The sequence below is a fragment of the Frieseomelitta varia genome, unplaced genomic scaffold, assembly GCF_011392965.1.
Source record: "Frieseomelitta varia isolate USP_RPSP 00005682 unplaced genomic scaffold, Fvar_1.2 scaffold_1020, whole genome shotgun sequence".
NCBI lineage: Eukaryota > Metazoa > Arthropoda > Insecta > Hymenoptera > Apidae > Frieseomelitta > Frieseomelitta varia.
In genome coordinates, this window is record NW_025108663.1 from 1 (window position 1) to 27493 (window position 27493).

General features: G+C 27.7%; 2 protein-coding genes across 15 annotated transcripts; one reads left to right on the top strand and one right to left on the bottom strand.

Annotated features, from left to right (window-relative positions):
* The first annotated feature begins 980 nt into the window (after positions 1 to 980).
* On the top strand, positions 981 to 4875 carry LOC122538878 (Hermansky-Pudlak syndrome 5 protein homolog). 4 transcript variants are annotated; one of them, XM_043673363.1, is made up of 6 exons: positions 981 to 1260; positions 1703 to 1813; positions 1929 to 2162; positions 2245 to 4214; positions 4287 to 4404; positions 4521 to 4875. In XM_043673363.1, exons 1-6 carry the CDS (start codon positions 1174 to 1176, stop codon positions 4773 to 4775), a joined length of 2775 nt encoding a protein of 924 aa, XP_043529298.1. In that variant the 5' UTR covers positions 981 to 1173; the 3' UTR covers positions 4776 to 4875. The 4 variants fall into 4 exon arrangements, with proteins under 4 accessions (XP_043529298.1, XP_043529313.1, XP_043529318.1 ...); XM_043673378.1 differs by lacking the exon at positions 1703 to 1813 and having other exon boundaries at positions 983 to 1068; positions 2002 to 2162; XM_043673383.1 differs by lacking the exon at positions 1703 to 1813 and having other exon boundaries at positions 1176 to 1260; positions 2002 to 2162.
* A 6636-nt stretch (positions 4876 to 11511) lies between these two features.
* On the bottom strand, positions 11512 to 26815 carry LOC122538771 (cleavage and polyadenylation specificity factor subunit 6). 11 transcript variants are annotated; one of them, XM_043673128.1, is made up of 12 exons: positions 26609 to 26808; positions 25092 to 25316; positions 24732 to 24959; positions 23679 to 24161; positions 23252 to 23296; positions 22418 to 22544; positions 22037 to 22150; positions 21192 to 21484; positions 20775 to 21072; positions 20394 to 20658; positions 16417 to 16497; positions 15315 to 15694 (listed from the first exon to the last, which is right to left on the bottom strand). In XM_043673128.1, the coding sequence occupies exons 1-12, from the start codon at positions 26663 to 26665 to the stop codon at positions 15526 to 15528; spliced, it is 2385 nt and encodes a 794-aa protein (XP_043529063.1). In that variant the 5' UTR covers positions 26666 to 26808; the 3' UTR covers positions 15315 to 15525. The 11 variants fall into 11 exon arrangements, with proteins under 11 accessions (XP_043529130.1, XP_043529139.1, XP_043529063.1 ...); XM_043673144.1 differs by having other exon boundaries at positions 21192 to 21472; positions 26609 to 26807; XM_043673162.1 differs by lacking the exon at positions 26609 to 26808 and adding an exon at positions 26216 to 26601.
* Positions 26816 to 27493: the final 678 nt, after the last annotated feature.

The following is a 27493-nucleotide window of genomic DNA, read 5'->3' on the forward strand; positions in this document are numbered from 1 at the left end:
TTTTAGTACCACCGAGTTGTCAATAGATGGCGCCACCGCTGCTTCTAAATTTTGACAGGTGACTGTTTTTGCACAAATTACAAGAAGAAATTAATTAAAAGGAATCATTTGTTATGGTTGCGTCATCGACTTTAGAGACCCTCAGCTTGCTTTCTATGTTTAAGTATAGTTTACTCATATAAAGAATGTTTCAATTTCGTTTATGTGAGTAGTAGCGCCAGTAGTGAGTACATAATTTCGCGCAAACTATAGTGAATATTAGATTTAGATTTATTTGTGAACGTAATTGGCACTTTTATAAATAATTAGTACCACTGAGTTACCGCTAGATGGCGCAACCATGTCCATTTTGTGACAGTTCGCACTAATCATGAAAAAAACCTAATTAAGAGGAATAATTTGCAAACTTTTTTACACGGTTCCTTAAAATTAGACTCCTCGCTTTCTTTTTATGTATGTATTGTCTTAGAAAAAGGTGTGTGTAAAATGTTGAATTTTTTTTTCAATAGATCGAAAGTTGTCCTTGTCTCACACTATTGCTTTCCTTGTCTAACGTCATTAGACAAGGAGAGCAGTAGTGTGCGACAAGGACAGACATACACGCGCGATAGACAAAGAGGGCGATAGCGTAGGACAAGGACAGACATATATGTGCGGTAGACAAGGAAGGTGATAGCGTGGGACAAGGACAGACATATAAGCGCGGTAGACAAGGAGGACGATAGTGTGTGACAAGGACAGACGTATTTGCGCGGCAAACAAAGTGATTATTGAATTATTAGAGTTGAATTTGGTAAGAATATATTTAATTTTATACAATATATAAAAATAATAATATATCAAATTGCTTGGGGATTACGAGAGAAATCATTGTAATTATAGAAGATGAGAAACTAATTTTTTGTATAGAAAGAGTCATTTATGATGATTCACTTGATTGCTATTTTATGTCTAAACGAGTTCAAATATGTTCATTGGATTTGTGGTATTAAATAGTAAGGACGGCCCTCTATGTGAAAACGCTCGATGTTCCGACAGATGTATCTCGCGCATGAAATACGGTAAACTGTACGTAAAAGCTCATCATAGTTTATCACAGTTAACTGTCTTTCTTGTGTAATAATTTTGGTTGTTTGTCAGTATAATTACGTACAGGATTTTTTTTCACAAATTATGCAAGAATTTCCTTACGTGTTATCAGAATACGAGGAAATAAATCCTCTTCTTTATAAGCCTATTAATTCAACTCAACGAATCAAGGTATTTCCTTCAAACTAATACTTATGCAATAATACGTCGCATCACTTCTTTAATACGATATTCGTAGTATTTTTATTGATTGTATTTCTCGCCACTCACTGTGCTTATGCATATGATGTTGGGTAAGATTTATTCTGATTGATTTAGAGCATAATATTACAATTACACAAAACACTTTAATCGTAATCATTTTTTAATCTTGTATAGCACGTGTACTGTTTGAAAAAATTAAATTTCAATTTAGCATTAAATGTATTCTATGCAACAAATTATAATGGAAATTAATCAAACTAAATACTTGCTGTTTTGAAATAATAATTTAAATAAAACTAAAATATATGTAAATTTTAACTTTAGGTTCAGAGTATAATGTTAATTCAAAAAGATTAAAAAATATCGATCTTCCAATTACTTTATTAATATGAAATTAATTGTGTTACAGTATACATGTTTCAATACATCTCCAAACTATATCGTATTAGGTTCAACTAGTGGTAGTATCTACTTATTTTCAAGGAAACCATGCTCCTTTGTACAATTGATACCCTTATCGGTACATAAATTTTTTCTTAATTTATTACTAAGAGATTAAACAATTTGTATGTTAATCTAGTGTAAAAGATTTTTAAAACAGAACAAGATTTTAAGTTTTATCTCCATAACAACAGGAAGGAGCAGTTTCTTGTGTTCTCATATCACCTGATGAGAAAATAATTGCCTTAACAACAATTCGTGGTTTAGTTTGTCTAGTAGCTTTAAAGCCTACGCCAAAATTGATAGCCATATCAAATGAACATATTCATAAACAAGTTAACTGCCTTTGTTGGAACGATAATAGCTCTGAACTATATATTGGAGATGAGTGTGGAAAAGTTTCTGTTATGGTGCTGTCTATTTTTACAGTAAGCCTTCATTTTAATATTTTAATCCATTCTATTAAAAGGATTTAACAGTGCTAATATTGATAAAATGATCATTTTTCAGGTAAACGGCATGTTTCAAGCACCGGCCTGTACACTGATGAATTTAGATTCAACTATTGTACAACTTAACTTCTCATCACCTTTATTGTTAGTGTCAACTTTGACACGCTGTTACATATGTGATACAATACAAGAACATTATAAACAAATAGGAAATAAAGCACGGAACGGAGAATTTGGTGCTTGTTTCTATAAAACATACCTTATAGAAAATAAGACTGCTTCGGTCGACCAAAAGGAAGAAAAATTAATCAGTAAAAAGGGTTCTTTTAATTTCATTACAGAGAGTAATAGCAAGGAACAAGATGAAAATTTTCCTCAAATATTTTGTGCTAGACCAGGATCTAGGCTTTGGGAAGTGTCTGCAAATGGAGTAGTGATGAAAACTCATCAGTTTAAAGAAGCACTTGCTATTTCACCTACAGTAATATGCAAGCCAAATATTAGAAAACTCATTTACCAAAAGCAAACTGAACAAATCTGGCTGCCACAATCTATTAATTTCTCCCATCTGTTTGTTATTGCAGAGAAGTACTTATTTTCATATACTTCCACTGGTCTATATATTATTGATCCGCTGAATGCAACTGTGGTACTGTGGAGTAACGAATTTTCAAATATAACTTTTGCGGAGACTATAGAAAACAAAATATACTTGATGACATCTGATGGTGAATTTCACTGTTTAATTTTGTCTCTCCTAGATTCCTTAATATTACGATTGTACAGCCAGAAAAAATATTACGAATGTTTAGAGATATGCCTGATGTATAAAGTACAATTAAAGAAATTAATAAAGAATAGTGAGATTAATAATATTTGTGATATAGAGAATAGGATATTTAGAGATGATGAACTGTCAACATTAATTCATCCTTTAATACTTTCGTTAGAATCTAATGTGAAAATAGTTCCAAAAAAATTAGATTCAGGTATTGTAATCGTTAATTGCGGAAATTCAGATCTGAAAAATGAAGAAAGTTTTAAATTTCACTCTGTATCCCATTGTTCTTTTCAAAATAATGAAAGTGAATTAATAACAGAAAAGAAAACATCAACCAATTTATTAAATGACTTTGATAATAAAGTGAAAAGGGATGAAGATACAAATTGCAATACAGCGGAGGAAATAGAAGAAAGTCAGGAGGAAACCAAAGAGATATTGAATTCAAATAAAAGTGTAACACAAAGAATACAAGCAGATCTGGAAATTATATATGCATTAGTTGGTAATATTAGGCCTTTAATGGATGAAGAAGAATTAGAAAAAATAATTTTAGATATAGATTGGAGGATGAATGTTATCAAAGATTCATATGAAAACTTAGATGAATTAAAGAATTTTGTATATGAAGTATTAAGAAGCGTAGAACTATATTATTTTAATGTTCTATTAGAAAATGTTTCAATACAACTAATACAGTCTACAGATAACGAAAATATTACAAAACAGATAATGAAAACTTTTGTTAATGTGAATACACAGAGTTGCAGAAAATGTACCTGTGGTAGTGTGTATCCAATGAACGAACTAATAGAACCAAAGTTCCTGGAGATTGGTAGATCCCTTCTTAAGAAAATGTTAGATGAATGTAAGGAGCACTGTATAAATTTATGTAACAAAATACCTTACATGTGGCGAGAATTCTTGCCACTTTACACAGAACAGCATGGTATTATGTCGAATGATCTAATACATCAATGCCTTCAAACTAGAGACAATATTGTATTTTCCATTCTTTTACCGTTATTGGATGGAAAACATTGGAACTATATTGCAACATATACAAGAGAAATACAAGAAGGACAGTGTCTATTCTGTGGAAAGCCTATGAAAAGGGGAAATCACGAAGAGTGGGTAAACTGGACTGCTGTGATATATGAAATCATGAAAAAACAGGGACCTGACATTGCCATGACACTATTAATAAAATTAGAAAAAGCTATTCCAAACATTCATATTGATAGAAGGTGAGTATTATTTTCTTAGACGCTTAAATATAAAAAAATAAAAAAAAAAGATAAAATATTTTAATTTTGCAGTATATTTCAATCTATAGTATTTACAAAACTTTTATATCATCATGGAATGAAGTGTACCATTAATTTTAATAAAAATAACTTGGAATCATCTGAATATGATACAATATGTTCTACAAAGGTAATTACTACTATTGAATTAATCGATAAAAAATTATTTATTAAAATAAAAAAACATCTCAGCGTTTGTGTTTTAACTAGACTAAGTTATATACAAACAATTTATGTTTTTTACAGATTCAAGATCAATTGGTAGGAGTTCTCAAAAAAGACTTAAATAAAGTTATTAATAAGAATGTTTTCGAGAATGGGCCACATCATTGGGGGATTCGTTATCAAAATAAATTATCTACATGTTCTTGTTGCACATTGTCCCTTCAAACACCAGTTTTATTAGGTAATAATGGAATTGCAATATTTGATTGTGGCCATGCTTATCATGTAAATTGTATGATAGAAAAGAAACTCACTGCCTGCAATCTTCATTCTTAATTATATATGCACAACAAACATACAAATAAATCTCATAAAAGAGGATACGAATATTAATGTGTAAATGTAGCTCTTATTAAAATGGTTTCCAAAAAGAAAAGTTGTACACTATTTATTTGGTTTTTAAAAAATTTGACTGTGCATACTCACAAACGTATTTACAAATTTATTGTCGAAATACAAATTGTTATCACAGACAAGTCTCACAATTTAACAATGAAATTGAGATTGAATTTAATATTTTTTTATGACATATATATAAAGAAATGTAAAGATTTTATCAATTACAATTTTGTTTGTATAGACAAGTAATAAAAATTACAATAGAAGTTAGTACAAAGTAGTTAGTAGAAAAAAATTAAGCATTGAAAGTTCTTATGTAGTAAGCAAAGTACATTTCTTAAATTAATCATTAAAATATACAAAGTTGTTGAAATATTTATATTAAATTAAAACTCCTAGTCAAATAATTCATTATATTTATATTGTTATATTTCTAAAAATTTAGTTTAATTTTAAAAAATAATATACTTTATATTTACATATGTATCATAATTTTTTTTATACCTCTGACGATAAACTATATATGCAATGTAATTAAAAAATTTTGATTCCAGTTTAACACTTACCTTTTTTTTTTATTTGATATATTTATTAATTAATTCCAAAATTTATGCAGTGTGAGGCAAATGTATATTCTAAGAGATCATACAATGTTTCAAAAAACTTGTAATATTCTTGTTCTGTAATATGAAATCTTAAATTTTTTTATAAAACAAAGTTAAAAGTAAGGAATAGTTATTATAGCATGAATGAACCACATAAAATTAATAAGATATTACTGACATTGCATATTTTATTTTCTACCATTATGTTCTCTTGATGCGAAAAAAAAAGAAAGAAGAAAAAATGCATTAATAAAGATACTTAAGAAGCAATGTGGTGCGACTTCATTATACATAACCTCGAGCCTTGGAAGTCGTAAAAAATGTTTCTTTCGTTGTTATATTAATATATTATTCGTTATAAAATTATAGTTTTCTGAATTTCAAGAGAGAAAATTCATTATACATAATATAGAAATTAGTTGAATCATTTTGCAAATCTATGTATATAGCAAACTAAAATGATTAAGTTTCAAAATATATATATCTGAATGCTTTTTTAAATAAACGCTAATTTCGCAGTCACATAAATCTGCAAACATTTGAAGACATAACAAAGATGATAACTGTAACAATTTTTGTTTAGTACCAAATCATGTATCGATTAAATTCAGATACTTGTTAAAAAAAAATTAACGTTGTTTATTAAAAATATTCCTTGTTTTTTACTAAATCTTTTCCTTCATGAAAAATTTAAATTTTTAGTATTATGTTGTTTGGCAAATTCAAATTGTTCCCTTTGATCTCATTTTGATATGAACGATTTTCTTTTGGCCACTCTTATATGAAAATTAGATGATCTTATAATTCTTCTATTTTTTAATATGTCTTGTTTGGAAATTGTACAATATCTTGTAACAATTTTGGGCTACTTATTTTAGGAAATCTTTGGAACATTTTTGCAAGTATAACATGAGTATCCCAAAATCTTATTTTTGCACAATCATTTCTAAAGATTTGTTTAATGCTATACTCCTTAAATAAATATTTTTCATTATTGATGTTGCCACAGAAAAAATTCTAACTATTTTTGCACTTTGTACGATTTCTTTCTCTTTTACTTTTACAATTTTTTTTCTTGATTGTACCATAGTATATTTGCAAAACTCTTCAACATGCTTTCTGAACTAATTTAAAACCAAAATTGAAACTAAAATCCTAATCTTATAAAACAGAACGTTACGTTTTTACAAAATAAGTAAAGTGTATGTAAATTTCTATAGACTAAAAAAGAAATATTTATGTTGATTCAACTTCTACTCTAAATACGTTAATATACTAATATACCATGTAATGCAATATGTAATATAAATATAACATACTCAGCAAATTCAACATCAATATGTTTTGATATTATTTTTATGAGAGTGCATTTTTAATTTCTTATAATAAATTAGATATAATTTGTAAATATTTCAAAGGTTGAAGTAATTGTAATATAATAATAAAAATGATAAACTTCAATGATTTTTCTTCAACTTTCTCACAAGTCTTTTGAAAGTAAACATTAAAAATTTTAGATAGACGACCGATCAAATTGTTAAAGATGCTTCAATCTGCATAAAAGGTGATTTAAAATTCCTTGTTGTATGCCTACGAGCCAAAATATTGTTAGATATTTTGAATTACATTGAAAGACGATAATCTGTTTATAACAAATGTCACGAATACTTTTTCTCTCGTCTTTTTCGCTTAACAAATTCGATCATGCAAGAAATGCAATTTTCTTTTTAATTGAAAACACGTTATTCATATGGATCGATACATTATGACGTAGGAATATTAACTTTTTTACGATCGTTATTGACTAGATAGTCTTCTCATCGCGCAATGCTTAAATCTATTATAATATTACAACTTCGATAATGATTCGTAATACTTAGCGTGAGCAAAATACAATGCAACGAATCTAATGTAAAAATTATAAATATTTTGCTTTGTTGATATTTGTATACGATATAAAATATGAGTTGTATTTATTTCAGTATCACGATTTTTTCGTATAGAATTTGTATATCTTTCGATTTTATCGATTTGTAGTAATATACCTTTTACCTATGTTAAGTATTTTCTTGTTTTATAACATAAATAAAATAATAAATGCCATAATTATATAAAATGTAATTAATGCTAATTAATGAATAACCGTTACCTTTTTTTCTTTCTTTTGTAAAAACATTTTGTAGGATTAAACATTAAAGGATTCGATTTTAAGAGCGCATTAAGGAACGGTACTTAATTTTTTTTTTCTTTTCGTAATGATTTCTACAAACTTTGAATTCGAAAATCGAAAGGCACAAGTGACTAGAATTCGTAAAATTCGTATCTAAATAATACAAAAGTGGCAAAATTTACCGATATATGTAACAAAGCGCACCAAAATTTTTGATCTTGGCAGATCGTACAATGCTTATACAAATTATCACTATCAATGTATAACAATGCTCAAATTTCAATTTATTACCTGTTAATACTCTATTTCAAGTTTTCCATTTTTCTGTTTCGTGAAATTTGAACATCCGTAAAATTGATAGTCATCGAGGATTCCAGTAGAAACTAGCATGTTAATTAATTAATTAGCTAAAAATAGCAAATAACAATGACTTCATTTTCAATCGCTAACATGTTAGTGACTTGAATTCTCGAACGTAACTTTAATTGTCGGTCTTATTGTGGATCTAATTATTTATGCTTACACAATTAAAGCAATTAACTACTTCGTACGCTCTCAGAAGGATCAGGGTAACATAAACGTGTTTGAACAAAATTTTAGCTCATGTATCATCTGAAAAAAAAAATATATATATATATATATATGTGTGTGTGTGTGTGTGTGTGTGTGTGTGTATAGGTATGTATATATAAATGTATTCTATTGATAAACGTACAAAACAAACGTGATTCACAGGAAGTATCGATTTTTTAAAACTGTATTTTGTGATATACACTTACCCCTTAACTCCATACACATTTCTCCAATTTCGGCAACCTCTATTTTCGACTTAATAAAATATTAACAGGTTTAAATAGTACGTAATACACGAAATCACATGCTATGTGTATGTATATGTGTATATATATACATATATGTACATATGTATACATATATATACATATAGATATGTATTATGCATAAAGAAAAAAATCATAACGAGCAATTGTGCAAAGGGCACCATGCACAGCACACTCGAAAAATAAATTCTTTTGAAAAATACCTACACTCATTAAAAATTCGCATTATTGTATAATTTAAATAAATTATTCTAACTGGTAAAGAACACTTAATTCTACTGCTTGCTTTTTCTTGTTAGAAAAAGTATTACTTTTTAGAAACAAATGCTTCAAATTTTATCATATTAGGATTGATATAGGATTTGGTTAATTTCCTAAGTTTTAAAATTATACTAATTATAAGATTATACTAGAAAAAATAAGAACAGTAATTTTGTAGAATTTTTCAACATTACGTGTACATTTCAATGTTTCTCAAGCGTTTCAGCGAGATCACAGAAAAAAAATTTGTATTCTATACATAATATTTTATGTTTGCGTCATTTTTCTGAATGTTTGCATGTTTCTAATAAGTACTTTAAAACATTTATACATTTTGATAATTTATAGATATTATATAGAACGATCTATTATTGATTCAATGACTTTTTTTTAAAATTCTAGTATATTGAAAAGGTGTAAATAATCTTTTATATAATTTGGATATTTGAATATATGTATAAATATATATATTTATAATTGTAAGGAAAAACACTGCATATCACACAATATTATCGTTTAAAATTCTTAATATCAATTTTGTAATTAGCAATGTTCCTGTTTTCTTTTTACAATATAAATATTCTCTTTATTTTGTTTCTCTTTCATTTCATGCATGTTACTTCTAGTCAAATAAAAATATAGGATATAATTTTGATCACTTTATTTTATAATATAAGCAGATTAATAAAAATTAAAAATAAAAGATTACACAGGAAAAATACGAGTAATTGTTTCATTCTCTAATTTTGTGAAAATGCATATGAATGGAATATCGAATTTCAATTGCATTATTTTTTGAATCTAATTTTGTTTTTATGCATTTTTAGAATACATAAATTCTATATTCTATAATTAATGCATAAATTCAAATTTTTTGAAATTATGATATGCGATGCTTTTTCTTTACAGTCACAAAGATGTGTATATATATATATATTTTAACATCAATTTATCTCTGAGATATTTCTGATTCCTTTTGACAACTGATTATAAATTCATAATTATTATTCATCTACTAAATTAACATTTATCATGTTTCATATTTCAAATTTATAATTCTGAATGAAGTTAAAAAAAATATTATCATGGAATGATAAATACTGAGAGTTTTATGGAATTTCATTGCATAATTCTAAATATGTCATTATAATACTTACTTACAAAAGTTGTCATTAGATTTAGGTATAATGCTTTGTCGAGATTACAAAAGATTTTCGTCGGTTTCATCAAGATCACTAAATATTAACAATTATTTGTGTAGATTCACAGAACTATAATTTTTTCTGCTTTTATAAAATTTTCTTGATAATAATCGCAGTATTTAATATCAACACATAGAACTGTAATAGTTCTTTATAATAATACCTTTCAGTACAAAGCGCTTTGCATTTCAAAAGATTGGAATTATATATATTTTTTTTTAATATTCAATCATTTATATAAATTTATAATTCTTAATGTTAGTTGACCAAGATTTCTATTAACAAAATATTATATGATAAATATAATGTCAAATATAAATCATTAAAAAATAAATAGATATAATTAAACAGATCTCACAGTTTTTTGTACTCTTGATGAGAAATAAATATAGAAATATTTATTTAAAACGCAACCACAATTAAAACTAATAAATGCTTTTTGGTTTAATTAGTAACATTTATATAATATTTAAAAAAAAAGAAAATAAAATTAAAAATAAAATTAACTAATTCTAAATATTTTTCTATAGGCAACGATTCTTCTAAGCAATATCTTTTTCACGTTAAAAATAAAAATATATGTAAAACAAATAAGACAAAATTAAAAAACGGAAAGTACCTTAAAAATACAAAGTATTTAATACTACAAATAACAAAATATTTTTATCAAAAATGTAAGATATTTTTCTCACTTAATGTTGCGCTTTAAATGGACAATTCCCATTATTAACACAAAAAAAAGATACTTGTCGCATTGTTTGTAATTTGAGAATGCAATGCAGTCTTTTTTTCAGTTGAAGAGAAAAATAACATTATAAATGCTTCGATTATTTCGACATTTCGACAAAATCATATTGGAATCGAAGATAAAAATTTGTTTTTAATCCTGTCAAGATTGTTAATTTTTCGAATATTATTATTTACTGGAGAGAAGTTTCATTCTGAATTTAAGATTCAGAAATGAAATGACTGATCTACGATAAAATACCTTTCTGGTTGGTGAATCGCAGGGGAAAAATCTATACATAAAGAATTCGCACAGGGCTAACAAATTTAGAAGATGCAAATTTTTGTTGCAACGTGCTTACTGCCCGAAGATTTTTTTAAGAACTACGAATTATACATTTCATTCTCTAAGAACTAGACTTATAGTCTAGTACTTATAATACTTATAGATATACTGTTTGTAAATTAATTCAATTATTGAATTTGAAAATTGATTGTTGCAAAAATTGTTGAATTTGGAATCATCTAGTTAATTAAGGATGAAAAGAATATATTACGTTAATCCTTTGCGATTCTAACTTTATTTTAATATAATAGCAATTTTAATTATTCTATATATTTGTAATATTAATTATTTTGTAAAGTATTAATTTTTATAAAAACTTAAGTGTGTTTATAAACATTAGTTTATGATTATTTTGATATAGTTGTATTTTATTACATTATACCAAAAAAAACTATATTTTTAATGATAAATAATAAAATAAATATCGCGCAAATTACTTTTACAAAAATTAAATAACAAAAATAATTCATGAAAAATATGTTTGACAAATTATGATTTATAAATATAATAATAAAAACTGATATATATATATAATAAAATAAAATAAATCTAATTTTAAATAGGAGAAACATTGAATCGCAAAGGATCAAAATGTGAATAAAACTTAAACAATTGAACTATAAATTGATCATACTCGATCCAGCAATATCTCTTATTTTTAGCTGCATGGTTGAGATAACTATAATGATTATTTTAAAATGGCACATTGAAACATAATCATTTACGAGACACGCACATACTATGTATATTATCATGCAAACTAGTCTCGTGTATTACAACATAAAAATTTATCAAGATTTTAATTTTCTTTGTTATTGAGAATTTATCTATCTTGTACTGTGCTCTGTAAGAGTCCATCGTCTGTTGCCTGGTACTTATTAAAAGGTACCGAACGCTCAGCCCTTTGCGGTCCTCTTCCCTTTTCGTTCTCTCTAAAAAATGACGCTTCTGGTTAAAAACGTATATTAAGTGAAATCAACTAAAAATATAAAAACATGTAAAAATAATAGTGGTATGTCGCTAATTGTTGCGGACTGAAATCATTTCAAAAATATTAAAAATTTAATGTTTATAACGTAAAATTATATAAAATCTCATTTCACAATATAAAAGTTGCGAATTTCGTAATTTTGTTATACATGAAAGAAGACCGTAAAGGGTTCAGTTGAAGCAACAAATTATGCGATATATAACAAGAATTATGTACAATTTGGTCTCATAGAGCAATCATTATATTATGTATTTCAGTTTTAATAATAACTGATAAAAACCCCTTCGAAAAATGAACCGTTCACGCTGTTTTTGTTTATTCTTGATATTTTTCCTCCCTTAGGAAGGATAATATGCACAATGTATAATATTTCAATTGTAATATTTAACTTTTTCATGCACGATTCAATACTTATAGCATATGCTTTTTTTTACAATTTCGTTTACATCTATCAATCGGATAACATGTTACTTAAAAAATAATATATATAACACATGTGACTAAAAAATAAATTGAAAGATAATAATTCTTGTTTCAACTTTGAAGAAGTTTATAGAAACGAAGATCAAATATATAAAAAGGAATATTAAATCTTAAGAACATCATGCTTGAGCATAGAAAAATACAGTAATACCGATATTCCTAAAACATGGAAGTTTCTGCTACTGGACGTGAATATTAATTTTTTTAGCTTCTAATCCTTGTACAACCAAGAATTGAAATCACTATAATTTATTACTATATTTAAATTACATATTTTCAAAATATGTAATATATGCACAATATCTAATGCAGTATCATATTTATGATGTTTTTATGTACAATTAAATCTACATTTCCGAACACAAAAGAGTAAACAAAACTCTTTATAAAAACCTTAATTATATAAGCCTTGATTACACGAGGATTAATGTGTACATTCTTAAGGGCGTACACAAGAAATTCTCTTTTGCAATAATACACAGGAACCTTTTTAATGATTCGAACAGTCATTCCATGAATGTATTACGCTTTCACAATAATACTGTACACCGTAAATAACTTTCTATGGTATTTCAACTAAATAGTGAAAAATAAAATGGCACTGTAACTTAAAACTCATTTACCAAAACTCCAAATCGATATAATATTTATGCTTATTTAAAATTAACAGAAAACATTATTAGAGGATATAGCAATACATCAGATTAATTTTTAACATTTTGTTCATTCCTTAAATATAAAAGAAAACTTACTATTATGAAATTTTTTCTTCCAGCATCATATATTATCATATATTATATTAAAGATTCGGATAAATTTTGATAAATTAGTTTTCAAGCATTCAACTATCAGAGAACAAGTACTCTGACATTGATCTTTCCAATTTCATAAATGAGACTAGTATGTATCATGAAATAAATCAGGGTAACATAACATTGCTTTGCACATAAAATATCGTGTTTCACCCCTGTTATCACACACTTTCGACCCCTAATCGGTCATTATTATGAACAGTAAAAATTGAACATTCACGAAAATGAATTAATCAAAGGTGGGATCGAAAGTGTCTAAATCAGATTTTGATGTGTATTTGTTTTCAATCCACCTTTCGATTAATAATTGGAATAATGCAATAGCACAAAAAACAAAAATAACATATTTATCAGGAAGATTGTGTGTGCTGATGAATAAAGTAAAGACATGTTTATCACGTATATTTTTTTGAAAGCGTATATATATATTATAGTTAAGATACAATCTTGCATCGTCGTGGAGCTCTAGAAGACTGATGATGAGAATCCAGAGTATAATCTTCGTTCTTCCTCAGCAAACATAGCACTATTCACCAGGACATAGGGCGAGGCCTCTTCTTCAGCTTCTCTGTAAACCGCAACTGAATACGACTCTCCGTGAAATATGGCTTTCGTTGTGCTTTCATCACTTTTTTTTTCTTTTTATTAATTTGCTGTTATTACTATCATTTTTTTGTTTTGCCACTCTTCGACAACACACACTCTCCCTCTCTCGCTTTCTCACCCTTACTATCTCTCTCCCCTTTTCTTTTTTGTCTCTGGAAACTAATCAAATATTTTCTGCTTAAATATTACATAGATATATATGTATATATGTATATATGGTGTATGCACTTTTTCATTCGCTTCATTATCATTTTTTCCTGTTGTTTTTATAATTAATGTAATAATATTTAATAATGTAATAATGTATACTATGTAAAAAGAGAAAAGAAAGAAAAAACAAAAACATCAGTGAGACTCAAAAAGAAACGTGAAAATCGCTATGGTCAATTTTCTACACAGAACGTGTTACTAAGAATCCCACATGATAAAACCATCCCTTGGTAACTTGACTAAAATGTTTGCGATTTGAAATTCTGCCGGAATTTCATATAATTTGTAAATTATGCCCAAATCTTATTCAGATTGGTCACTTTCTCGACCGAGATTCTCTATTTTTAGATAGTTCGTCACATACTGATAAATATATCTAAACACATCTAAAAATAAATATTTATGATTCAATATACAGTTACGTAGTTTTAATTAATAAAAGTTCTAGAGGTCATAGTTTCTTGAAGTAGCTGTAATAGCTATTCAGGAGCTATTCAGCTATTATGAAACGAAAATAGTATGTTATTAGAAAATAAAAAAATTGATGTCCTTAATTCTTTGTAACCAGAATTTGATATGTTTATGGAAAAAAAAATTATGATTGATCACGATCTTGCTTTAATATAAAACTTAGAAACTATTAATCACTATAGATAAATGTTGTAGCATAACCGTAGATATTAACACAATGAGTCTTAATATGCAATAGAGAAGATGCATTATAGATAAACTGTGATGTTAACATAATGATGACTTTTAAAATGCAATATAATCGTGGAAGAATAAAATAAAATTTTCAAAATATTGACTTTGGAATTGCAAGTTAGAACACGGATACGTTAATACATGTGTATCTGAGTATTTAAATATGAATTTTTGATACATGTACTAAACATGTACTAAAAATTATTCAGCTAAATATACAAATACATTATTTCATATACATGAATATTAAATATACATGAGCTACAAGCCTCTAGTACAAACAAAACTATTCATTACATAAAACAAATAAGGTAGATAGTTATCTATGCTTCTACTATAAGACTAAATGTCTTGTATTGAAAGGTGCTCTGAATTACCAATCATGTATAAATGGAATCAAGAAATCTTTAATCAATTGCAAAATTACTTTGTTTTCTTCATTCTGAAATCAATGATTCCTTTGATCGGTCGAGAAAGTGTTTAAATACTACTAATATTCAGATAAAATATAAAAGTGTGCTCTCAGGAGATAAATGTATCTTCTTGGATCTGTTTCTCGATGAAGCTTGCAAGATTGCAACGGTGAGATCCCGCGAACACGATGTATGCTAAAGCACGATCATCTTCCTTGTCTTCTTCCCCTTCTGCTCTTTTACTCTCACTACTTCTGTTGTTCCTGATTCCGTTTCATAATGAGAGTCCTTTTCTTTCTCTTCAGCGTGCAGTCGCCTTTAATGCCTTGAACGATGAGAAGAGTCTCCACGTTCGTCGCGACGATCTCTTTCTCGTTCACGTTCTCGTTCACGCTCCGGTTCTCGTTCTCTCTCTGATGGTCTCCGGCTTGACTCTCGTTCTCGATCTCTGTCTCGTTCACGCTCTCTGTAGCGATCGTCATAATACCTACACAAGTACACGTCAGCCAATTATCTTTACTTTACCGGTGTACACTATTAATTCGTTTTTTAAAATTCTTTTTTTGATTCCTTTTAAGATATATCTACATTTACTCTGTGATACGCTATACATCTTTCTCTAAATGTATCCTTTTCGATCATTATGATTTTTACAATATATTTTCTTTATTCGTTTTGTTAACACTTTCTTTGTGTTTTTTACAATCAGTTCTTTACTCATTGAAGAGACTCATTCAAGAAGAGAAGAAGTTATCAAGCACTTAGAAGAAGAGATAGTTTATTCCATAAAAAGTCTCTATTTTAACAATTAAATATTCAAGAAAAAATTTTAATAACAGAAAAAGACTAATAGCTGCCTAATTTTGTTAACAATTTGCAATAAACAGTTTTTAATTATAAAACAGAAGATTCCCTGAATTCGTGTGATATTCTAATAAAATTATGACTTTTAATAACTTTTCTCATTATATGCATTGGTTGAAACAATTTGTACTTTTTTGTCATCTTTATATCTTTTATACTCTTCGTTTTCTTCTTTTTTTCTTTCATCTACTTCTGAACTACTTTACATCTAAACTTAAAATATTTACTTTTGAAATAATTAATAATCTTGATAATACATAAATTCTGACTGAAACTTTTAACAAGATAGTACTTTATAACAAGATCTACATGCATTCACTTTAATGAAAAAAAAGTTTGAATTACCTAGACGCCTTGGAAGACGAGACGGGAGCCGTCTCTGGCGGTTCTTCTTTTACTCTTGGCCTGGCTGACTGACGTGTCGTACTAATGGAAAATATGCATACTTCGTTATGATTTATACTGTTACCAGGCTTAATACGTTGCTTTAGTTAAAATAAGTTATGTTTTCTTTTTCAGTGTTCAACTATAATCTAGCAACGATCACTTATTTGAGCAAAATTTATATGAAATTATAAACTTACTCTATATGACTTTGACTGATTGAATAATCATCTTTTAGCATTTTTCTATCAAAAATGCAAATTAAATTAGAAAATATAATAATAACAATTAATATATTATTCTAAGTAGTATTAACTAGAGTTACTAATTACATGTAAGTGCATGTATAACACTTACACATATTCGAATAAATTTTCGGATTCATCGTTCAACCTGTAACCATTTTAGAATATTCAAAATGGAACAAAAATAACTGATCTTTACATAAGACAGAAAATAGTTCTTGCTAGAATGTTTGTTTCATAAATTTGACCTATTCTTATGGTTTCAGGATTACGACTACTGTAATGAAATATTTGTACAAATATCACCTTAATACAATCGATATTACAATTTTTCTCCAGATAAGTGCAGATCTTGTGTCAATATAATGTATAAATTGAAGAAGCATTTAACTACCTTAATATATAGAAAATAATTATACATTTTACATATTATATTAATTTCATTTAATTTTTTTTTTTAGAAATAATAATTTTGAATGTGCTAATTTAATAAATAAATTGTATAATTCCTATTCATATTTCATAAAACAATAAATATATTGATATGTAAAAATTGATTATTTAATTCATGAACTGTTAAGCTCATAAATTGTTAAAATTATATAACTGTAATGATTTTATCTGTAGATAAATCTCAGTAATTTTTAAATATATCAATAAACTAGTTCATAATTAAATATTCAATTCTCCTAATAATAATAATCCTATACATTTAGTAATAATAATAATCAATTCTCCTAATAATAATAATCCTAAATACATTTAGTAAAAATTCTGTTTGCAATATCTCTATGGAACACACTGAAATATGCTTTGAATAAAAAGCAATATTTATAAAAAAAGATATGCATATTCTTTTACATACTTTTTCCAATGATGATTTTGGAAATAAAAATTACAACTAAATAGGAGGAATAAGAGGGAAATATTGTATTGAATGTATCGTACGGCTTGTCTCAGGGAAGAAGCTAACATTGGTTTACAAAATTTATCAATTATATGTTCGAAAAACTTTTGTTGTATAGCTTCAACCTTTAACTTTTTATTAGTGTAAATTAACGTAATTCAGACATTTTACGATTCTAAGTGCACCCGCACACACACTTTAAATATCACATTGTGACAAAAATAAGTTGCTGAAGTAGCACTAAAACTGAATACAAACTTTTTTCCCTCGTATTTACACTATTGAAATAAAAATGTAGATTTGAACATATTCTTAAAATTGTTCTAATGTATTTAACAAATAAACAGAAGTTTGTCTTAATCTACAAATCTTTTAATCATTTAAATTATGAGTATTTGTAATTTATTATTAGCTATCTAATCTTTGAAATCTCAGTGTCACTTATGTTAATTATTTCAAAACTAATAAACGAAATACGATCGATAAAATTACAATTTTTGTCGTTTTAGTCCATAAAATTTTGAACGATTTACAATAAACTTTATAACTCGCAAATAGAGTTACTTCAGTTGTATCATTTAAGTTACATTATTATTATACATAAATTCTTAAAATATTATATTTTTTCAAAATTGAGATCGCAAATTTTTAATTTACTAAAAAAGGAAAAATCCTCATTATTTTTTAAAATCATAACTAATCAGAATCTATAATGATTATTTAGTAATTATTTACTGATTAGAAGATTAATAGAAAGAAAAAAAAGTATTAAAATTGGTTGCTACTTTAAAACAAACATAAGAGTAGTTTTATGATTTCATTTTGTAATAGCTGACAAATAATAAATTTTTTCCTATGTTAACCAATACACACTGAGCATTTTTTAAATATTACTAAATAATTAATAAATAATTAATAATTTAAATATTACAATTTCTACTAATTTTTTAACAAAATTAAGAAAGCAAAAAAGAAAAAAATAAATTTCTATTGTACATTTATTGTGTTGATACTCTTGACGAGTACAACATAAAACATAATGAATATAACTTCAAATACTGACGTTAAATTATAATATATTTTTTGTAAAAAATTAATTTACTAAATCTCAAGTATGTTTATATTTTCATTGTATTATTGTATAAAATAATTTCCTCACTAGGCAAATCAAAGCACTACCATCAATAACACTGCAGTAATAACGTTACGCCAGATCTCTAATATCAGAAGCTAAAATAAAAATAAGTATATATGCATATAGATGCAAAGTAAAAACAAGAATATATGATAGGCATCGCCATCTTTGAATTAGCTAGTGAGAAAATCATCCTGTATTAGAATTTTATGATAATATTTATATAATATGCACAGTTATGGAAGTTAACATAGGAATAATAACACTCAATAAGAACACAGAGCACCTAGATCAAGATATTTGATTGTTTTACAAATAATATCCATTTGTAAATTTCAGAGTATACTATGACAACTATATTATGATAATATGATAATTGCTTTTAATCAATCCTTTTAACGAATTTTATATTAAATTTATGAAAAGTAGACATTAACGAACAATCTGATACTTATAATAAAAATATATGTATTAATTAATACGTTAATTGTTACTTTTTATACTTTATAAATATTTAAAATTTTGATAAAAAAAAATTCTTTAATGTAATTAATATTCTATCTCTAGTGCAATTTATAAAGAATAAAAGTTCATAATATCTTAAACTTTTATAAATTAAATTGTCAACATTAACAAAAAAAGAAAATTTAAATTTACTTTCATATAAATAAATTTTTACTTGATATTTATTGTTAAAAAATATTCGAAACCTAAAGTATCCAATAACAATTAGCATATTAATAAGTAACATTAATTTTATTTAACCCTGTCGCTGCTAATAATATGAATAATTATTTTTGCTCGACTAGAGTTAACATCCTTTGAATCACTGACTCAGTCGAAATTATTCTACATAATTATCAAAGATTCTCTTTGAACAATTATGATATTCTAGAACTACAACATACAAAATTGGACTACAGCAAAAGGGTTAATTTCACTTGTATTATTAATCTTATAAATTACTATTACATGACCATGTAAAAAGTCTACTGAATCTGAATTCTTTCATAATTAATACGGATCATACAAACGTTACAAATAATTTTTAATATCTAATAGCAGCTAAATTTATCCCAATTAAATACCTCGTACCCCTAAGTAAACACACATTATTAACTATTTTACGCATTATTTGAACACATTATAAATCAATGCGTTCTTACTTAAACATCATTAATTACGGTTACAAGTCATTTAATTTACTTGCAGTTTTATCAAATTTTATACTATTTAATGCTATTTTAAATAAGTATTTAATTAAAACTTTTTGAATGAACTCCGCATACAATATTCTGCATTGTACAGTTTAAAATACTTGAAAAATATATAATACAATAAATGGGATTTATATCAATTAAGTCAATGTCGTTGATATAATAATATATCTATTTGTGAAGAAATTTGCATGATGTATTTAGTAAACTATATATAGTTTATATTCGGCTTATTACAATGTAAATATCGGATTATTTTATGTAAGTATAAACTTATCATAGTTATTTTCTTTTTATCTGAATCACACACATACGTGGCTATTATTAAACTGTCAGTTATAAGCTGTGACTACTAGTTAATTTTTAAATAAATTGGACAAAAAGGTACATCCAATGGTGACAGTTAAAATAATTGTATGAGATATTGAGCTTACCTTTCTTCTCTGCTTCGCTCTCTATATTCGCGATCTCTTTCACGTTCACGATCCCTCTCTCTGCTTCGTGATCGTTCTCGTGGATATGGTTCACTATAATAACGTTCTCTGTCACGATCACGGTCCCTTTCTCTTTCACGGTCGCGTTCCCTGTCACGCTCTCTATCTCTATCCCTGCTTCTTTCTCTGTATTCTCTATCACGGCTTCTTGACCGCTCACGTCTTCTTCTATGACTGCGTTCTCTATCTCGTGAACGTGATCGTTCTGAAATAATCCATTAAATGAAAAAATTTTATTACAAATTAATTATACTCAATGGTAAATATAGATAAAATTGTTTTCAATATATAGAAGAAATAAACGTAATATAAGAAATTTACCCCTACGTGCTGATCCATAACTCTTGGTTTCAACGCCACGTAAAGTGTCTTGAAGAGAACTAATTAAAATTTTACATCTATCATCTGCAGCAACTTTGGATTGTTTTATCAAAGAAATGGCTGTAACCAAGGTTTCTATAGCACTTGCATATTCTCCTGCCGCAGCATCGGATACTGCTCGAGCAATTGCAGAAGAAGATACGGTTCTATTTCTACCCATGATTTCTTCAAATTCTTGTTCTGTGAGTGGAGGAGGCCCTTCTGGACGATGGTCAGGGCCTGGTGCACCATAAGGTGGCTATAAGATATATATTTCATTTTGATTTTTATGAAAACTTTATGAAGTTGAATAATAAACGATTAAAATATCAGAAATATAAAAGTACAATAGACAATACAAGATAGAATACAACATACCTGTGCTGCAGGTGGTCCATAGCCATGCGGTGGTACATGCGGTGGTCCATGTGGTTGACCATGTGGAGGTCCATGAGGGGGACCATGAGGTGGACCATGTGGTGGTCCATGAGGTGGTCCATGAGGTGGACCAGGAGGACCTGGTGGATGTTGTCCTGGATGCTGATGAGGTGGCCCTTGTGGGAAAAATGCTGGGTTCACATGTGGTGCAGGTCCTCCCGGAGGTCCTTGTGGAGGTCCTTGAGGTGGGCCTCCATGACCAGGTGGTGGTCCTCCTGGACCTGGTAACATTCCTGATCAATATCTATGTTAGCTTGCAACAATGTATATAGCAAGCTTAAAAATTTGTTTAATTACGTGAAATAATTTTTATTTTATAATCAACTTGATAATGTAAGATTTTTTGCTTTAGGATATGCCTGCACAATGCTGTAAAATTATAATTAATTGTTCTAGACTTTGACTTCTTACATTCTCTTTTTACAGTTCTAAATATATTTATCTAAAATTGAACTATTTCTTTCTTATATCGTTGTTATTTATTTTTTAATGTTATTTACAAAAATTATATATTTCATGTTCATTGAAAATACTAATCAATTTTTAGTTTTAAATATTAGTAATAAATATAGAATGATTCAATGATCTTATAACATAAAAAATAATTCTAGTTTTGTTTTAATTATTTTATTCTAAAAATAGACTTATTTATTACGTTATTATAGTCTGAAACACCTTGTACCTTCATACTCCTAAGCATAAAATTTCCCTCAATATCATGCAATATTATAAGAAAAATTAATAGCAATATTATTAATATTCAATGAACATCCTAAATTTCTCACCACCCATAGAACCTGGAGGAGGTCCTCTCTGTGGTGGGCCTTGACCAGGTTGCGGGCCTTGCATATGTTGATGTTGAGGGAAACCTGGTGGTCCCTGAGGCCCATGATGCATTCCTATGCACATTGAATAATTACATCAGTGAACTTTCACGATAATTTGATTACATAATGTTTTGTTATTTAAAGTGATCTATTAAAGTTCTTTATGACAATTTTCATATATCTGACAATTTTCACACATCTACTCTATCATGCAGACTACAGACTGTGAAAAAAGGAAGATTTTACTATAACAACACATAAAATGAAAATAAGAATAGAGCATGTGAGTCCAAGATGTTTCAGTACATAATTTATGACGAATTATGGTATTTAACAAACCTGGTGGTCTATTCCATTCAGGACGTGGTTGAGCACCTCTTGGATCACCTGGAGGTCCACCAGGATGTCCAGGTGGACCACGTGGAGGTCCTTGACCAGGTGGACCAGGTGGACCACCATGAAATTGCTGAATGGAGACAAACGAAGATTCTATTTCAATCTACCATAATTAAATTAAAAATCATTTTCTATACTTGGAAAATAACAGCAAAAAAAAAAAAAAATTAATTAATAATAGGATGAATCAAAAACAAATTATTATATTAAAATATGAATACTATTAAAATATGATCATAAAATAAATAATAACATTGATGAAACATTTAGATATCAGAGCCAGTTATTGATTTATCAAAAACTTTTCAATGTGCTGTATATATTTAATTAAACACTAAACAAATTGAAACGAAATAATTAATTGTTTTCTGAAAAAGCTTTTCATGTTATACATATCTCATGCACTGAAATTGTGATAAACTTCCAAAAAAATAAATTTTATATACTATTTATATATACTTTTTATATTTTCTTTTAATTTAAATTGATATAGAAAAAGGATTAATTTAAAATTAATCAATCAATAATTCAAAAGATAATTGAATTAAGAAATACTGAAAAACACAAGTTAGATGATTTCTTTTAAATATAGTTTAAATTCTTCTTTTCTAAATATATTAAAAAAAAAAAAAAAAAATTTTTTAAATTCTAAATTTAATAAAATTTAAATTTATTTAGTAATAATGTTTAATCAAATTTTTTATTAAAAAATAAATCAGTTTGAATGGATAATTTTTACAACGTGAAAAGCAGGGAAAACAACACATTGTGTGTTACCTGTGGCATATGGTAACTGGCTTCTGAAAGGTCTCTAGTGCAACTCTGTTTACGCGGAGCGTAAGACATGTAAGTGCAAAAAATATTCTTGTAATTTGTACCATAATGTATCAATTCATATACAATATGTCATAAAATTATAAAAAATCAAGCAATGAGCAACAAAAATTTTTAATCAATATTAGAAATATTATCTAAAAAATATTTAAAAATTTTCTCTACATAGATTTGTAATACATAATTATATTAGATAATTACATATTACATTCTTTTCTTTTTTTATTTATTTTTTACTTTTACATCAAAATAAAAATTCTATATTTATAAAGTTTTAGAGTTTTATATATAAAAAATTGTTTTAAGATAAATAAAATTGTTATACAATTATGTTTACTAATTAAATAAGATTAAATAAGATATTATATACCATTCCTGGAGGCCGATGTTGACCAGGACCTGGCCCTGGTGGCCCTTGTTGAGGTGGACCACCAGGTCCACTTGGACCTCTGGGTGGTCCAGGTGGACCATTAGGTCTTGGCCCATTCCATGGTCCTTGCTGATATCCAGGAGGTGGTGGACCTTGGTTAGGATGTCCAGGTAAAGGATGATGTGGTCCTGGTCCAGGACCCATTGGTGGACCATGCATACGTGGTGGACCTTGTTGTCCAGGGCCACCTGGACCTGGTGGACCCATTCCTGGAGGTGGCATTCTTTGTGGTCTTACACCCTGTGGAGGACCCATCATCATCCTAGGACCATGATTTTGTTGTGAATGTTGAGGATGTTGGGGATGTTGTGGGTGTTGTTGATGAGGTGGCATTGGTGGCTGATGTTGATGTGGATTATGGGGGCGCTGACTCTGACTCTGCTGAGGAGCCGGAGCTGGACGTGTCTTACACTGAGACTCAAACTGAGAACATAAACAATTTTCAAACATACAAAATGTTAACATTTGTTTAACGGGAAAAAGAAATGATTAAGCCATCGAGAAATTCATATTGTTTTCTCAAGAAAAAGAAGTACACTATACTCCTAATGAAAAATTATTCTTTGATATATTTTTGAATATTTACAGTCAATGTTATAGACATATCCAGTTTTTAGTTGTTAATTATATGCGCTTTGATTAAAAGAAGTAGTTTAAACAACATTAATTCCTTGACGACCTAATGATATAATCTTGAAAAATATTCATATTCATGTACAAAATTATTTATATTAATTTTTAAACTAATTTGATTAAACACGGTTTATATGAAAAGTATATTAACTATTTATAAATAATCTTACATCTAAAAAGTGGAAACTTACTATTTTGCAAGTAATCTTTTTAAAGGAAAAGAAAATATCAAATTTACTTACAGCTACCAATTTGAAAGCTCGTAAAAAGGATTATATACATAAAATAAACTTTCTACAATACCAATTATTTCTTTCCCGCAAATAATGGTTTGTAGATAATGTAAATATTTACACTTACTTGATTCAAAGCTTGCTTAGTGGGAAATGTTACTACTGGATTCTGTCCATGCAATTCTTTTTTAGGTAATCTTTCCATACAAATTCTCATGCTTTGTTCTGAACCCAGAGATATCACACAGAAACCCTTAGATTGTCCATTAGCTCGATTTTCGAAGAATTTTACTTCAACAAAATCTGATACGCCAATACTTTGAACTGCATCAGTTATATCTTGGTCACTTGTCCACTACAATATAAATATGTTAATAAAATCTAAATGGGTACAAAAATATTGATCTTATTCTGATCAATATTTAATCTCCGAATTTTTAAAATAAAAACTAACTAATGAAAATAAGTTAATGTCTAATTTACTTACCCAAGTCAAATTTCCAACATATAGTTGATGACGTCTCCCAATTTGATTTGGCTGAATGTTATTTCCAAGTTGATGGTAAGGCGCACTACCATTTGTTTCCTCATTTGGTGAGGTAGTATCACCTCCACCATCTCCACTGTTTCCCGTAGAAACGCCACCATTCCCACCAGCAGGAGCTGCTATCACATCATCGTACAAATCAACGCCGTCACCAGCAAACTCATCCTAAAACAGATCATTGAATTGATAAACTAATTACCATAAAAATTTAATATAATTACATAAGGAAACTAAGTATTTTTATAAATTATGTTAAGAACATAATGTGCATTTATATAAATAAAAATTAATTTAATATTCAATTTTTTTTCCTAATTATTCAGGTATATAGTTTATGAATATTTTACAAATATTACACATAGTGCTAATGATAAATTCAAAATATAATTTAATATTATTCATTAAAATCATAAAACAAAACTTTACTTATCTTTTTCAAAGTTCAAAAAACCAACATTATTTTGAAAAAAAGTACATTAATTAATACATTAAAACAAATATTTTAATTCACAAACTATCTCTCAAATTTTTAATAAAGAACAATTCATAAATTATATACATATCTTCTTTTTATATATTCCTAATAATAGTATGTATTTATTTCTATTATATTGCAACAAATATTTAATCATAAGTAAAAATAGTTTTAAACAAATATATTCCTTCAAAATTAAAAGACATACTTATGAAATACTTATTTATCAAAACGAGTTTGGAATTTAAAAAATATAAATTATTTTAGACGAGGATCAAAAAATAGCATGATACAAAGTGCAGAATAATTGAGAAATTATTTTCTTAAAGAAAGGTTCTATCAACGCTCATTAAAATTACATACACATATGAAAAGAAGTTCGCTTTTCGAATAGTCACTAGTCGCAATTTGTCGGAATAAAAGAAAAAAAAAAAGAAAAAAAATATTACATACAAATAAAACGGTCAGATCTGAAAATAATATAATGTTTTAAGAGGAAAATGGTGTCTCGCATGCAATAATGAAAAATTTTTGTTAAAAACTAAATGAAGTGGAGGAATAAAAATGCGCTACGAGACATTCGCCTTACCGCTAACACCATTTTGCTTTTCTTGCTGCGAATCTGTGTATTATACGTATTTGCTTTTTAAGTTTTTTTCCCCGATGCAACCGAACGTGCACGGGCCACGGTAATTATGTAACAGAATACAGAAAATGTTTATCGGCCGTGATAATCGAATGCAATGTCTATTCGTCACGAGTGAAACTGTTTATTGAAATCGGGATCCCGGACTGAACGAGAATCAGACACACCGCTTCTTGCCGAAGCAATCATTACCATCTCTCCTCCATGACGCCGAGCAATCCCGTTTTACTATCGCATTTTTCTCACAGTTTCCAATGTTTCTTACAAAGATAGCCAATTAACAACAACGCCTACAAAACGGCTCGTTACTTATTAGCAATGATAAAAACGAATTACCTGCGCGAAATCTTGCTCGAGATCGTCGGCGTACAAATCAATGTCACCGTCCGCCATTTTACGTACACCGACGCTCACTGCATTTGACGAAGGCGCGAAGCCCGAAGGAATACGCTGTTACAGGAGAAAACGTGTTAGCGAATTACGTTACGTTTTCGTACTGAGCGGACGTGACGTCACACCGCCATCTTATTTCCCCTTCTCGAAGTAAACGATAATTTCTATTGAAACTACGGTCTGCTCGAATGATATCGGAGAAGGTAAATAAAACCATGTGATCGAAGTCTAGGGGAAAAAGGCCGAAATTCACGATACTTAATGTATCCCATAATGCAACTGTTTTACTGCGGATATTTATGCAAATTCTCGTTTTCGCGAGTACAATTAAAGAAAGGAAAACTAAATTTGTTTCAACGTGTAGCTTACTTCAGATATTTTATTTTAATCTCGAACGTTGCATATGTTCTATACAGTTTTGTAAATATGTACGTTCGTAGTCTATTCAATATGTATCAAGTCGTGTGCATGTATTACAAAAATACTAAAGCAATTTTATGGACAACTAAAATTACCGAACTTTCATCGTAATGATAAAATATAATCAATGTGACAGCCACTGTTAAAAAGTCGAATACAATATTATCATGACGAAATATTTTAGTAATAACAACTTACGCACACGAATTTTTATATTTCCGTATATTCTATACGTTATCTATTAATACGTAACATATTGTATTTCGTAAATTATAATTTTTGTGATATATTTCAAAATAGAAAGCAATTTTTATACTTGTCCTTGGCATTGTTACTAGTTACTGAGATGTATTACCGTAAAAATCAGATACTGAAAATGAAGAACGACCATTTTTCAAAAATTAAGTA